The following is a 14263-nucleotide window of genomic DNA, read 5'->3' on the forward strand; positions in this document are numbered from 1 at the left end:
GGTGACAGGGAGGCAACACGTCGAACGTGGTTCGTGGTGCGGCGCGCGGCCCACGGCATTCATCGGCATTCCCGTTCGCAACGATTCCACGTAGGACACTTGAAATAGGTATCAAATGATTGATTCACCTGCGCCACGCCGCTTTGCTTCGCGTTCGGAAGCTGTTCGCTTACGTAAGCCGCTGCGTTAAAAATAAAATAATACTAAACAAAACAAAATTCAGAGTATGGTTTAACATAATGGTCAGCAGCAGAATATTATCAGTGCTTAACGATAATTAGATATACGTTAACGCAAGCGCTTGATTGAGTTAAGATAAGGCCTGTATCACGTTAGGTTCAGAATTTAGTATTGCGATATCACAACTATGTAACTTCACTAGTCAATATGGAATAAACTCGCCAAGCCGCTGCCCCTAAAAATCATTTTGATCGCCACATTCGTTTAGTTACTTCTTCTGCTGACTGAATATAAAAGCCCGGTTGGGTAAGAATAGCCTATCGAAGTTGCCTACAAGTTCTGGATGTTTGCCATTTATTTTCAATCGAAGAGTTTCCAAATTAAATATAATATCAGAGAAAAATCGTTTTCACACAAAAGACGGCGAGATGTTCAGTCGTCTGAGTAACTATTTAACAATACAATATTTGTGGAATGTAATTAAAATTTCCTCATGATTGGATCAAAATATCAGTTTTTCATTTAGGAGTGAAGAGGAAATTAAGCGCCTTGGAAAATAATTCTGTTATTAAACTTTACATTTTGTTAGTCTAGTCATTCAAAGCATTGATGTATATTGTCTCCATTGAACTATTATTTCTACGTATAAAACCGGCACAGAGAACCAGTACTTTGCGCCATCAGTTTTTGTCGGCCGACAACAAACTTTGGAAGCGGAGCGTAAATATTGCGACCCAAACGCGTAAGCATCAGCGCCATTAATTTTCGGCGCTTGCGAAGTTCTGGTCACATGGTATTGGTTGCAATTGCGATAATTTCATTGTTTGGTATGGCTTCTCTATATGAAGTAATAATAACTAAATGATTGTCTATTACATCGTTCTAAGGGCCCTATGGGGCTAAGATGGTCGGCTCTTTATCATTTGTCACCATGCCTGTCACGTTCTAATTCTAACAAATATGTAAGCGTGAAAGTGACGGGCATAGTTACAAGTGATAAAAATGGAACCACGCTGCCACTGCTTGAATTAAATTTACATTTTGATTTTGTAATTATCACCAAGTAGTAGCTTGAGAATTTTTGAAGAAAATAAAATAAGTTTTTATCGTGTAACCTTCTCTTTTAGCTGACATACAGATCGGTAAAGATAAGCGAGGACAAAGAGGGCGTGGACGAGTTCGCGCACAACTTGCGGATATGGATGAAGGACAAGATGTCCATCGCGGCGGTGAAGGAGGGTACAGAGAAACTCGTCGGCTGTCTAATCATGCGGATACAGGAAAAAAGTAAGTCGCTGATATAAACGTTAACGATTTCTGGGCATTTTTGATTATTGTTGTAAGTTCATGAGTTAAGAACTAGAACTCCTATTCCCAGAAAATTCAAGTTTAACATTATATTTGAGGATGAGTGAGTAACTTGGAATCACGAGCACTAATGATTCTGCTCTACTAGAACAAAAACATACCCTACTTATCAGAATCCACTAACGCTATTTTCTAGTCTCAAAATATCGATACGAAAAATGTGGCAAAAATATGTATACACTACCTTAATATAAGACCTGATACTCTGCGAGATAAATTTATGACATAAGCTAGGAAACTCGCTTTCACGTAAAAACCGCATCGAAATCAGTCCATCCGCTTGAGAACTACAGTGCCAAACGTACAATACTTCTCTTTTTGCGTCGGGGTTAAAAAAGGCAGTTGATCGCGTATTACAAAATTTGAAAATTATCTTCATCACTCGTGGTCTGGAGAAACACTGGTAGACGTCGACATCTAGTTTCCCGCGCTTAGTCTTATTTATTAGGGTTGTCACACGGTTAACACTTAACTGGCGTACTCATAATGTCCAGTTTTACAACCAGCTCAGTACTTACTAATTCCTGTATTAGTGCCACATGGATGAGATCCTAAACCCATCGGGCATCATCCCGATTTGCTCGTCGTCCCAAACTGTTTTTGAAAATAAAGATTTTTACGGTATAACTAACGATCCGTAGAAAGGGTTTTAGGATAATTAAACGTATTTCAGTGGGTTGTTCGTGACTCTGTAAAGTAAAAATACGAAAAATTAAAAATAATCAGCATAGTGGACTTGTGTCGCTTTATTGTTAGTAAGTATTAAATATTAAATAAATAAATAAATAAATATTATAGGACATTAGTACACAAATTGACTAAGTCCCACAGTAAGCTCAATAAGGCTTGTGTTGAGGGTACTTAGACAACGATATATATAATATATAAATATTTATAAATACTTAAATACATAGAAAACACCCATGACTCAGGAACAAATATCCATGCTCATCACACGAATAAATGCCCTTACCAGGATTTGAACCCGGGACCATCGGCTTCGTAGGCAGGGTCACTACCCACTAGGCCCAACTGGTCGTCAAAGTATTTATGAACAAACGTTGTCATATTTATTATACATAAGTAGGTAAGTTTAAAAATATATAACGTTTTTCCTAATAATCGTTTCTTTGTTCCCACTCTTGTTTAAGCAAATTCTTCTTCCACCTGATTTTATAGGCACTTACCATAAAATTTTGATAATTGCCATTGATAATAAAATTTATTGGCTCGAATTAATTATTATAGTTTTTTGACGACGTTTTGTGCATTTTATTTTAGTTAGGAATCGCTGTATTTGAGAACAAGCGGACTATTCAGCTTTTTATCCGTCTAGGTCAGACCCAACTGTAGCGAGCATTAGCAAACACGAAACTGTAGGATTGACGTGAACCAGTTCCCGGATATAACTAACACCGCTACGAGTTCAACTTAGTTTGAGTTTGCAATCCGTATCCAGCTTAATTGAAATAATTTTGATAATTTTCCATACATTTTGTGTCCTGATCGCAAATCCCCTCAAGGCCCTCAGTTGAATGCTCACCCGAGGTCAGTAAGCAATGAGAATAGTTATCGCCCAAGATATTACAACCGCTTGCGATAGCCAGTGAATAGATTACTCGACAAACCAGTATAAGGGCACTCACGCTTATCGCATTACACAGGATTCTTAAGTATCTGTAGGTCAAGGTACTCTGGAACTCGATTCATGCTCACGTGGCCAATAAGGATACAAGGTCTGGCCTCGGAACAGATAAATCAATCGCGATTCGTGCCAGCTGCTTGTTCGCACAATGCGCTGGACTTTGTGCGATGTAGGTCAACCCTTAATCGCTTATTTTCTCGCACTCTCCCAGCGGCGTAGCGTATGTGTTTGCCGCCCGGGGCCGATCAGAAATTTGCCGCCCCAATTAATGATCAATATCACTTAGTCAGGTCATAAGTTCTGTCACAAAGATTTTTACTGATAAAAAAATATAGATACAGTTTTGCATTAAGTATTCATTTTTTTATACTACGTCGGTGGCAAACAAGCATATGGCCCGCCTGATGGTAAGCAGTCTCCGTAGCCTATGTACGCCTGCAACTCTAGAGGAGTTACATGCGCGTTGACGACCCTAACACTCCGCACCCTCACTGAGGTCTGCCAACCTTACTCACCGGCAGGAACACAACACTAATCATAATAATAAATGAGTAGGGTCTAGTCTTATTTGGTTGCGGTTTTCTGTAAGGTGGAGGTACTTCCCCAGTTGGGCTCTGCTCTAGATCTGGAATGTCATCCGCTATTCTGTGCCCTACCACACAGAGCGAGATGACTTTCACAATGCCCATACTTCTCTTTTGGACGTAGTTTAAGGACGGATCCGGGTTCAAACATATGTAATATTCGAAAAAGAAGTTATATTTTATTTTATTTCGCGTGTATTCGCATCTAACGACAATCCAAAACAAACAAGTAGTAAATAAAGACGAGCTTTACATAAAAAAAATATATTGCATTTTATCAGTATAAAATAAGCTTTCAAATCATGTCCAACTTTTTTTTATTAAAAGCTTTGTATAACATTTTATTTGTAAAACTTGTGACCTCACTAAGTAGTTAATAGACAAGACAAAGTGAGTTGGAAAATGTAAAATAAAAAAAAAAATCTTCAAAAACTAAAACAGTGTACCTATACAATTACACTGTATGAACGAGAAACCCGTCAGATTTTAACCACGTATTCCTGTCTTAAGGAGCAAAAAAATTATTTGTATTTTGATCAAATTCGGCAAAAAAAAGTGTGTGTATGTGTTTTCTGCACACGACACGTTATTTATTTTTACATGTTGGCAAAAAAAAACTTTACACCGAATAAATAGTAGTTTTTTTTATTTGCACAAAAATTTTGCGAGTTTCCTTTAAAACTTTAATGTGTCTAGTAAGGCCACATAGTGCTGGCGTTGTCGCAGCCATAAAGGCGTTTTTTACTGATTTATTACAAAAACGAATTTTCACAAGAATTGTCATTATCTTTAACAAGACCGATTTTAGAAAAATTTGTATGACATTTTAGTTTCTAAACATGCGGTCAAGAATACACTTTTAACATCGGTCGGATTCCCATTGTGTATATTCAATATTCACAAAAATATTCAAAAGATAGCCGTGGTCGTTTGCTACGGTCATAAGCTTTAAGCGGGAAGTATAAAGCACATGATCGTCCATACAAAAAGATAAAACGTTTTTCCACTTCTAAATATTTTCCATTCTCCAGGATTTTGTAGTATGTTATTGAGACAATGAAAAAACTAAGTTTATAGGTTTTCCTTTTTTTTCAAAATTTGATAACAATAAATAAATAATTCTTAAAAAAAACGAAACCTATAAACCTATAATAAATTATGCTGAAGCGATGGACATCAAAATCAAAGTGATTTGTTAAGATTTAGTTACTGGAAAACGTTTTCTCCCGAAATGTAATTTCATAGAAAAAATACCGTTATTTCGCAAGGATCGCAAAGCTATTCTTCCCTCTTCAGGTAAAGGTAAATGATTATTTCAGGTGAGAATGTTTTCTTATTACATACGTTTTAGAGTGCGATTTTCAGTAGTCTGCCTTACATTGAATTATTAATTATGGGGTTATAATTTCGTATTTAATTATTTTCGCCTCCAGCAAAAAATAGACAAATTTATTTGTGTCCCAAGGGAGCATCCTCCCGTGGTGCGCATACTATTTTTCTGCTCGACGGAGGCGGAAAGCGGCAACTTTGTTTAGCGCAGCGGGAGCAAAGTTGACCTAGAAAATAACTATTAAAGTCATTTTACATTATTGTGGCAGGGCGCCTTCTGTACAGCAGCAAAGCGCCCAATGCATCAGGTTACGCCCGATGCTTTTGCATGAGGGCGCCGAAAGCGCCCGCAGCGCGACACGTACGTCGAGCTACGCCCGACACTTTCAATATGAGGGCACCGAAGGCGCCCGGCATTGAATCGCGCGTATCGCGCCACGTTTATCGGGCTACGCCCAACTATTTTTGAACGAATGATGGCACCGAGGGCGCCCGGCTGTAGATCGCTCGCAGAGGGCGCTGTGTTAAATTTGATGTGACGTCATATAGGGTTATAGGCGTGTTATAGGTTATACCTATAACCAGCGGACAAGCGTGTAAGCTCGTCGGTAATTTGGAACGCACTCCGGTAGCGATTGGCCGCCCCCGCACACCCGCCCCGCGCTGTTCGCTTCCGCGGTGCGTTAGTTCGTTTCGTGGCTTGATTTGAAAATATTGATTTCTTAATTTTATATTTTTTTAAATACCGTTTTTGCCGCCCCCTCTTATGTGCCGCCCGGGGCCATGGCCCCCCTAGCCCCCCCCTCGCTACGCCTCTGCACTCTCCCTTTTCAAGGTTTCGTAGTCCAACCAGGAATTATAAGGGTTCATACCTCTTGATTTATTTGTTTGTCCATCGGAGAAAATCCGATATTACGAGCTTAATATTTAAGAAACTTTCAAATAAAGGGAAGAAAAATATGGATAAGTCCAGTAAGCTATGGTTGTCCATAGCTTGCTTAACAGCTAGTCATTTTTCAGTTCAAAAAATAATAATTACTTTGCTTACCGTTTAAAATCACTGACCACATGGTTTAAATTATACCCATTGGACATTGCCAGCATCTAGAACAGAACTAGAATGCTGCCCTTTGACTAAGGTCAGTAGATGTTCCGTTGTGGACAAAGCCACATTTGTTCCGAAGTCCGATTCTAATTTAACTGAGTTCTGGTTTTGATCTGGTTTTGATGCGAAGTTGAAGACCGTCATAAGGTATCTCACGTTCACCAATAAGTGCGCGCGACATGCCTATGACAAGACTCAATGTATTCGAACGTACCACTCAGCCATCCTAAAGGTCATGTCAAAATAAAATCTAAACCATAACATATCGGTAAATCAGAACCAGCGAACGAATCGAACTCTTCGAAGACAGGGATACTGTTAAGAAGCTTTCCGTAACTGCACTACCCGAACTCGGAATGCTTTTCCAGAGTTTGGTGTTCAACCCCGTAACTCTCCACTAACAATAACAGTTCTTAGGGGATCTGTAGCTTCACACTTCGCTTTAAGTTTCATCGAATAGATACTTGGAAATATCCGAAATACCTGATATTGTATTTTTTTAAGTGAGTATTAGAATTCGAAATATCGTAGTGTTGGATTAGCTAAAGTTTAATCGGATAAAGACCGTCTGCATTAATTTTATCTTTGACTTAGTTTCGATGACTGAACTTTACGCCACGACAATTACAATTGTTATCACAGTTTTGCAGTTGAATGAAATAACCAAGAGAAATGTAGAAACTTTATATACGGATCCCGTCCGAAGTCAGGTTCGTATTTCAAAAGATGTTGATTCAATTGGAAATCAGATATACAGGAAGGCGAGGAAAGGAACGCGGCACAGCCACTGACCTCCATTCTGCGACAAAAAATATCTCTACTTATATGGTGCTACTGCATAGGTTAAAATTATTCAACAATTCGTTATTAGCAGTGTGTAGTGCCAAATTAAAGTCCAATGCATTCAGTAAATTAAAAGTACGTAAATAATAAAGGGTAGATTAGATACGCCACCACTTTTGTACAATAAGGATTCTTTTACGTAGGTACTTTATCAGTTTTTCCTTTTTTTCACCCAACGCCAAGCGTACGCGAAATCCACACGTATCGTGACCGGCCTGTTGGGACTAATTTGTTAGTTGTGAGCAATGAGCATCATTTCTTCGACAATTGCCTCTCTGCGACGCAATATATAGGCTGCGTTTTACGTAATATGTGCCTCCGGTACGTTAATTTTACTGCACGAGACAGCGCAGATGGTATATACGTCACAAACAATGTCTCCACCAATATTGAGTAACTGAGGCAGAAACAGTGAGACGAGGCTGTATTACGAGGCTAATATCCCTTTTTCACGCATCTTTAGTGTAGTAAGTAATTTATATTTCAAGACGAATTGCCTCGCTCCGCAGATGTGCCCGACTTAATTCACTTTTCGATTGAAAGAAATTTCATTTCGCACGAATTGTTGGGAAATTATTTTAAATTTATGTAAATTATTCAGCAACTTGGGTTATATTACGAAGGGTGATACTCGTATTTATGAATAGGTTGAAATCACCCTCATTATTAGCTTGTATTAAAGGTTCACATTCTGGTGTAGGTAGGATAGGATGTGGAGTAAAATGGGTGTATGTCTTTTCATGTTCCCACTCGAGTTTTCTGCACAAATGCTCCAAGGGGACGACGTGATATTACCTTGAAATTGTGACCCAATACGCATTACGTTCCTATTGTTATTAATAAGTGGGCTATTTATATACATTAATATAGATCTAAATTGGCATGAACTAATTAATAAGACGATTTAACCAACACCATTTGATTACTTGTGAGGAGTTTTTTGAATAATAGTGGATTGTTAACCAAGTGACGAAAGGCACTCATTTCTGCTGAGGTAGTTTGGCGCTCGAGGTAGCGAGAACGCCAATTAGTCCGAGGCTAAAATGATGCCTTTCACATGAGTTTAACACTCTACTTTTTATTTTGAATACGAGGTAAGTAAAATACATGTTTTTTTTAAACAGACTATATATCATTTTTATAGCATTTTGTGAGGGTACTTTCAATTTACCATTTAGGTAAAGGTACCTATCGTTATTTTGGAATGGGGAGTTAAATATCTGAACGGAAATTGTATAAGAAATCCATTTTAAACCAAATTTCAATTGCTTATCGTAAAGAAATGAAAAAAAAAGCGTACTTGGAAAGTAAAATGCTTCAGTGCAGAAACGTATCACTTTCTGCACATTTTTTAAAACAACAATGATCCACCTTTTTTCAGAGCACGAGAAATGGAGAATGAATTACTGAGTACCCAACATTTTATTATTAACCTTATCTCAAAAAAAGTTTTGTTCCCATGACAGTAAGAAATTCACAATATTTCGGAATTACATTTTTGTTACACTATTCAATAAAAAGTTCTCGGAAAACAAGTCAAATGTCGTGTTAACGCAAAATTAATATAAAATACGACTCAAGTTCTTATGACAAGTTAGGTACTTTGAGTAAACACATTTATACAACTTTTATTACGCAACAATTGCGTACGTATCTCGCGTCATGAACGTGTCAGGGTTAAACTCAATTTCTCCTTATTTCTAACGAAGCGGCCACACCCTCGCAAAAGCTTCTAAATTTGCGAAGACTCGTGAATGCTCGGTGATTCTCTAAGTCTAAATTATCTCGAATAACGGCCCGATTCGAAGAATGAGATACGATAACGATAAGTTCTGGTTTAGGTAAGTTCTCATTTACATATCGTTTGTATGTCGTAGATTATTGACAGAAGCAGCTCGATTCGGACAACCAATGTCACTGATGTTACAAATATCGTAGATAGATCTTATTGGGATCACAGCGGAATCGAAATAAACGTAAATTTTGACATGTCGTTTAGTTATCGATCTTTTAAAGATCTTTGCAAGATCTTAAACGTGCCTTAATCATTCTTCGAATCGGGCCGTAACGCTAAAGAAGAATTACAAGATCCCTAAGTGGATTTCCTCACCTCTCGGCTCCTTATTGACGGAGCATCACGGCGCCCTACCGGCGTAACCCGAAGCGCACTACTTGGAATCCAATTTACGTACGGGATCGACTGCTCTAAGTGTTGAAATCTTGGCGAATTAAGAAACTTCTGTGACTTCGTACAGTGGGACCAACACGCGTATGTACGAGTATACATAGACTTACGGCCCGATTTGAAATTTAATATACGTCAAAAATTTGCTCTAGATACGATATGGATCCATATAGCGAATAGAGCAAATTTTATATATTTATTTACACTATATTTTATATGTAGTGCAATGTAGATCCTACATACATAAGAATAATAAGACACATTTATGAAAATTTCACCAACAGAGTCCAATTAGACAAACTAGGACCAGACACTCCCGCTGGTTACCGCCCCATCGTGCTGTTGGACGAGGTCGGGAAGCTCTTCGAGCGAATCCTGGCTTCCCGTATTCAGCAGCACCTAGTGGAAACGGGCCCGAACTTACATGACAACCAGTTCGGGTTCCGTAGGGGGCGGTCTACTATAGACGCGGTGGCCGCGTTGAGGGATTTCGGGGTGCTTGCGACAGGCCAGAGGGAGGGAGTGGTGGCGGTGTCCCTGGACATTGCCAACGCGTTCGGGTCCCTCCCCTACACAGTCATTGGGGAAGCACTCCGTTACCACGGAGTGCCTCATTACTTGAGGCGTGTTGTAGAGCACTACCTGACGGGGCGGCTAGTGCTCTATGAGCAAAGGGGTATCTGGGGCGCGAGGGCTATGGCGTGCGGGGTTCCGCAGGGGTCTGTCCTTGGTCCCCTCCTGTGGAACCTCGGTTACGATTGGGTGCTCCGAGGGGTGCAGCTTCCCCGCATGATCACCGTGTGTTATGCGGACGACACACTAGTGGCCGTGCGGGGAAAGGAGCTGGAAGAGGTTCTCAGGAGGGCGGCGGTGGCCACCGAGCTTATAGTGCAGCGCATAGGACTCCTGGGGATTCGGGTCGCCCTGCCGAAGACCGAGGCCATGGTCCTCGGGCGAACAAGGGGGTGGGGGCAGCTGCCGGAGGGCACCGCAGTGAGGGTTGGGGGTGAATCTGTCCAGGTCAACGCCCACATCAAGTACTTGGGCCTTGTCCTGGACAGAAAGTGGAATTTTGAGGAGCACTTTGCGAGGCTGGCTCCTCGTCTCGTGGGTGCTGCCTCGGCTCTGGGCCGCCTGTTGCCTAATCTGGCGGGACCGAATGCCCCATGTAGGCGGCTCTATGCGGGGGTAGTCCGGAGCATGGCGCTCTACGGAGCGCCAATTTGGGCCGGACGGCTGACGAGACGCGCGATCCTGAAAAGTAATATGAATATAAAAATCAAGAAAAATGTTATGGATATGTGTACCTTCACTGACTTATGCAAGTCAAACCTGGCTGTTTACTGCAAAAATTAAATCTAAAATGCCAGAGAGCAATGGAGAGAAGTTTGCTAAACATAAAAAGAGTGCAAAAAATACCCCATATAATTATAAGAGCTGTAACAAAACTAATAGACGCCCTCAAGCAGAGACACAAAAATAGAGATGGGCTAGACATGTTGCCAGGATGTCTGAGTCGTGCTGGACCTTGAAAGCTACCACCTGGAAGGGGCCTACAGGCAAACGACGCTCCGGCAAACCAAATAGCCGTTGGATTGATGACATAAATAAAACAGTCGGTTCAAACTGGAAATATATAGCTACAAATAGAGATAGATGGAAGTCCTTGGAGGAGGCCTTCACCCAATGAGGGGTTCTTGTCCACCACATATAAATAATATTTTTTCGTATTAAAATAAATTACATAACGTTTAAAATTTACTTAACTAATAACAAAATTAACATACTTAAAATTTTTACTCATAAATAAATGTAAAAACTGGCTGATGTTGTAAACTACTCTAACGAATTGGACTGGAAATAAAAGGCTTTTTTTATATTTTATATAATAATAATAATAATAAAGCCCTTTTATTTCCATGCAAATTTACATATAGTTTTTATAAAGTAATTAAATTTAGTGTTTTTTTTTTTTTCTTTACATGGCCCCGCTTTGGGTAAAGGCCTCCTCCATCTGTTTCCATTTTTTCCTATTCTGTGCTTTAAGCTTCCAGTCTCTACCAGCAATTCTTTGAATTTCATCAATCCATCGGTCTTTGGGTCTCCCTTGGCCTCTTTTTCCGATATTATATATATTGTATATATTTATATTTTATATATTGAACAGTATTTCATTATTCTGAAGTAGATAATTAATTAATTATACAATGTAAAATATCTGCCTACGCCTTTTTTAAACAAGGGTTTACTAAACTTGTCCTGTTAGTATGTACATATAGTATTTTGTTAGTGTCAAATCTTAGAACCTAAACTTGACCTACTTCCTGATTTCCGATTCAGGTGTAAATTTGCATGTATATGTAAGTCAGGTGACAATGCAATATTACCTACCATCGAGCTGATCTAAAAATGGAGACAGGAGGTGGCCATATGAACTCAGTGATAAAACAACGCAACCTAATTGTGATTGAGGTTTTTAGAATTGTCTCGATTGGTATTAATTGCTCGTGGTAAGAAAAATACAGTCAGTGTAATAGCTTGTACCAAAAATGGATTTATTGCTAAAAACTTATTTAAACATCGCTCCGATATTGGACCATCAACCAAATCCTAAAGCTGAATCGGAATTCTTTTTACGGTGTGCACTAAAAATTTAGGCTCGAAGCATTCACGGGATCCTCCCCTAATGTTACTACCATCGATACAGCCCAAATCGAGTTTTATTCGGATCCGTACTGTACGCAAATAGATTCCGAATAGTGAGATTTGCCGATCGATTGTCGAAACGAGCGAAATATTTACACGGGCCTTTGAAAGTTTAGGGGATTGTTTTAAATTTTATTTCGTATAAAGGTGCACGACGTACTCCAGTTTTTTAGGTCTTATACCTACGTTATAAGTGTATTGTAGCATAGATACTAATAAAAAAGGTAGGTAAATATAACAAAATTGCCTAGCTTGACTGACCTATTTACCAATGATCCATTGCCTGTGTTAGATGTGGAAAATCTAAGACAAATTCTTGCTTCGAAATTGACAGGTGGCGCGGCATGCGGTTATCTAGTTCGGCTGCCAAACTAAGGATCACGTTTGTTCCTTAGACTTTAGCTCTATATTAATCATTATAAATCAATAACTTTTTGGCTTATACCTACCTAATATTTTCATGAAATATATTTCGGAAATGGTAAGGATCCTGTTAATTCTTTATAAGTGCGTGATTATGGAAAAATAAATTAGTTTGTTTACGCTTTATAATATTTTTACTGAAACTAGAATGCTCTTTCGTCGGTTGTAGTAGTTTAATTGGGTTTTGAGACTTAGTCCACAAATTAGCATTTTATTTTAAAACGGTTCTATACATCTACATACTTGGCTTAATATCACAAAAGATAGTGGCGCAGCCATATTTGCCCAAATACAACGGCCAACGCGTTCGCGCGGGGGTAAGTGGCAATTGGCTGCTGATCTGTTGAAAACATAATCTTGTTCTATAGTTCCCGCACGAATATAAAGGAAGCGATTGTAACCTCGCTTACCCCCAATCCCGTGTCCGGCAGCAGCCACACATTCTTGCTTTCTCAAACCCCGTATTCACGGTTTGCATGTTCGAACTGCCAGTTTCCAGTTCAATTTTGGTAAATTCTAACATTACACGCACAGTTCACTGCAGGTAGAAACCACAGATGTATTTGAAGCTTATTGGTTCAGTTTTGTTTGTTTTTTTCGTTTCAGGTGCATATTCCCGGACATTCAGTCGCGTGAAGTTAACATATAACCCGCTTTACAGCACCGTTATGAAGTTTTACAATGAGATTGAGAAACCTGTAAATTTATTCGAGAAGCTTGGCGTCAGAAAATATCTGAAGGTGTACATAATGGCTTTGAAGCACAGATACCGTCATAGAGGTAGGTTTGCATTGTCAGTGTCAAGTTTGTCGACTCATTCTTGTTACTTGAAATGACGCATATATGTTGTTTGTGACGATTAATCTTGACCATATTGAACACATCGCCTGAAATCTGGGCACATGAAATCTAGGATGAAAATACTTTTCGTCGCTTTAAGACACAGAACACACAACGACAAATATTTGTGTGGCATCTTACTTTTCTTCGCGTCCGACTGTTCCTCTGGTCTCAGGTTAGCCTTCACGGCGGCGGTTTCAATGCGTTTGACTGCAGACGCTCATGCGGCGTTAAAGTTTAGGTATATGCAAATATATATACCGGAAGGTCTTTAAGACATCAAGGTGTGGGTACCCACTCGTAGCACACGGTAACGCCATTTAGATATTATTTAAAATTTGGTATATGTATGTCGATAAGTACAGTCAGCATCGATAGTAATGGATGAAATAACGTGCCGGCAGATACTGCTGCCTACTGTGGAATACATTTATATATATATATATATATATATATATTATCTACATTTTGCGTTTAAAAGTATTGGTAACAGTTTAATTATTGTACATAATTATAGAGATAATATATTTATTTTATGTTACATTATTATGCCTTTAATTTAAAGAATGGTAGATACTTTTGACACGTAGTCTGATCCGCTACTTTTGATGCTGACTGTACCACTTAAAAATTAAGCCCCTTCTGGTAAAACAAAATCATAGACAGGAATTTGATACTCAAGGGACTCAGACTGCTCATTTCTTTTTTTTTTTATAAAAGATGAATGATATTAATTTTATTTCCCAGAACTTACAAGACAAACTTTTCATTTACGAACCTCTCAAAAACAATCTGTCTAAAAGTCTAAATCAACTTCAAAAATCCTTTTCTTTTGTTAAAATACTGCCTCTTTATTTCAGGGGTGACCTAACTCTTGTTCCCTCGACAGACTTCGATAAGATTTAGAGTATAATAATTTAAGGTATTTTTACAGCCAATTTTTCTGTTTGATTTTCCTTTTTGCACGCATCAGTTGTTCCAAATTTACTCCTCTGACGAAATATTTTATTTACACCATTGCACAAATATTGTGTGCGCAATGGTGCTCGTTTTTA

The 14263-nt window shown here is 38.9% G+C and overlaps 1 protein-coding gene across 4 annotated transcripts in view; it reads left to right on the forward strand.

The window, feature by feature from the left end:
- LOC133516407 (uncharacterized) overlaps window positions 1–14263 on the forward strand; it is a 60538-nt gene that overhangs the window by 17619 nt on the left and 28656 nt on the right. For all 4 annotated transcript variants that reach the window (XM_061849325.1, XM_061849324.1, XM_061849327.1 and 1 more), the window contains exons 3-4: window positions 1308–1467; window positions 12975–13148. In XM_061849325.1, the coding sequence (XP_061705309.1) occupies window positions 1308–1467; window positions 12975–13148 (334 nt within the window). The remainder of the gene's footprint in view (window positions 1–1307; window positions 1468–12974; window positions 13149–14263) is intronic.

The sequence above is a fragment of the Cydia pomonella genome, chromosome 3, assembly GCF_033807575.1.
Source record: "Cydia pomonella isolate Wapato2018A chromosome 3, ilCydPomo1, whole genome shotgun sequence".
NCBI lineage: Eukaryota > Metazoa > Arthropoda > Insecta > Lepidoptera > Tortricidae > Cydia > Cydia pomonella.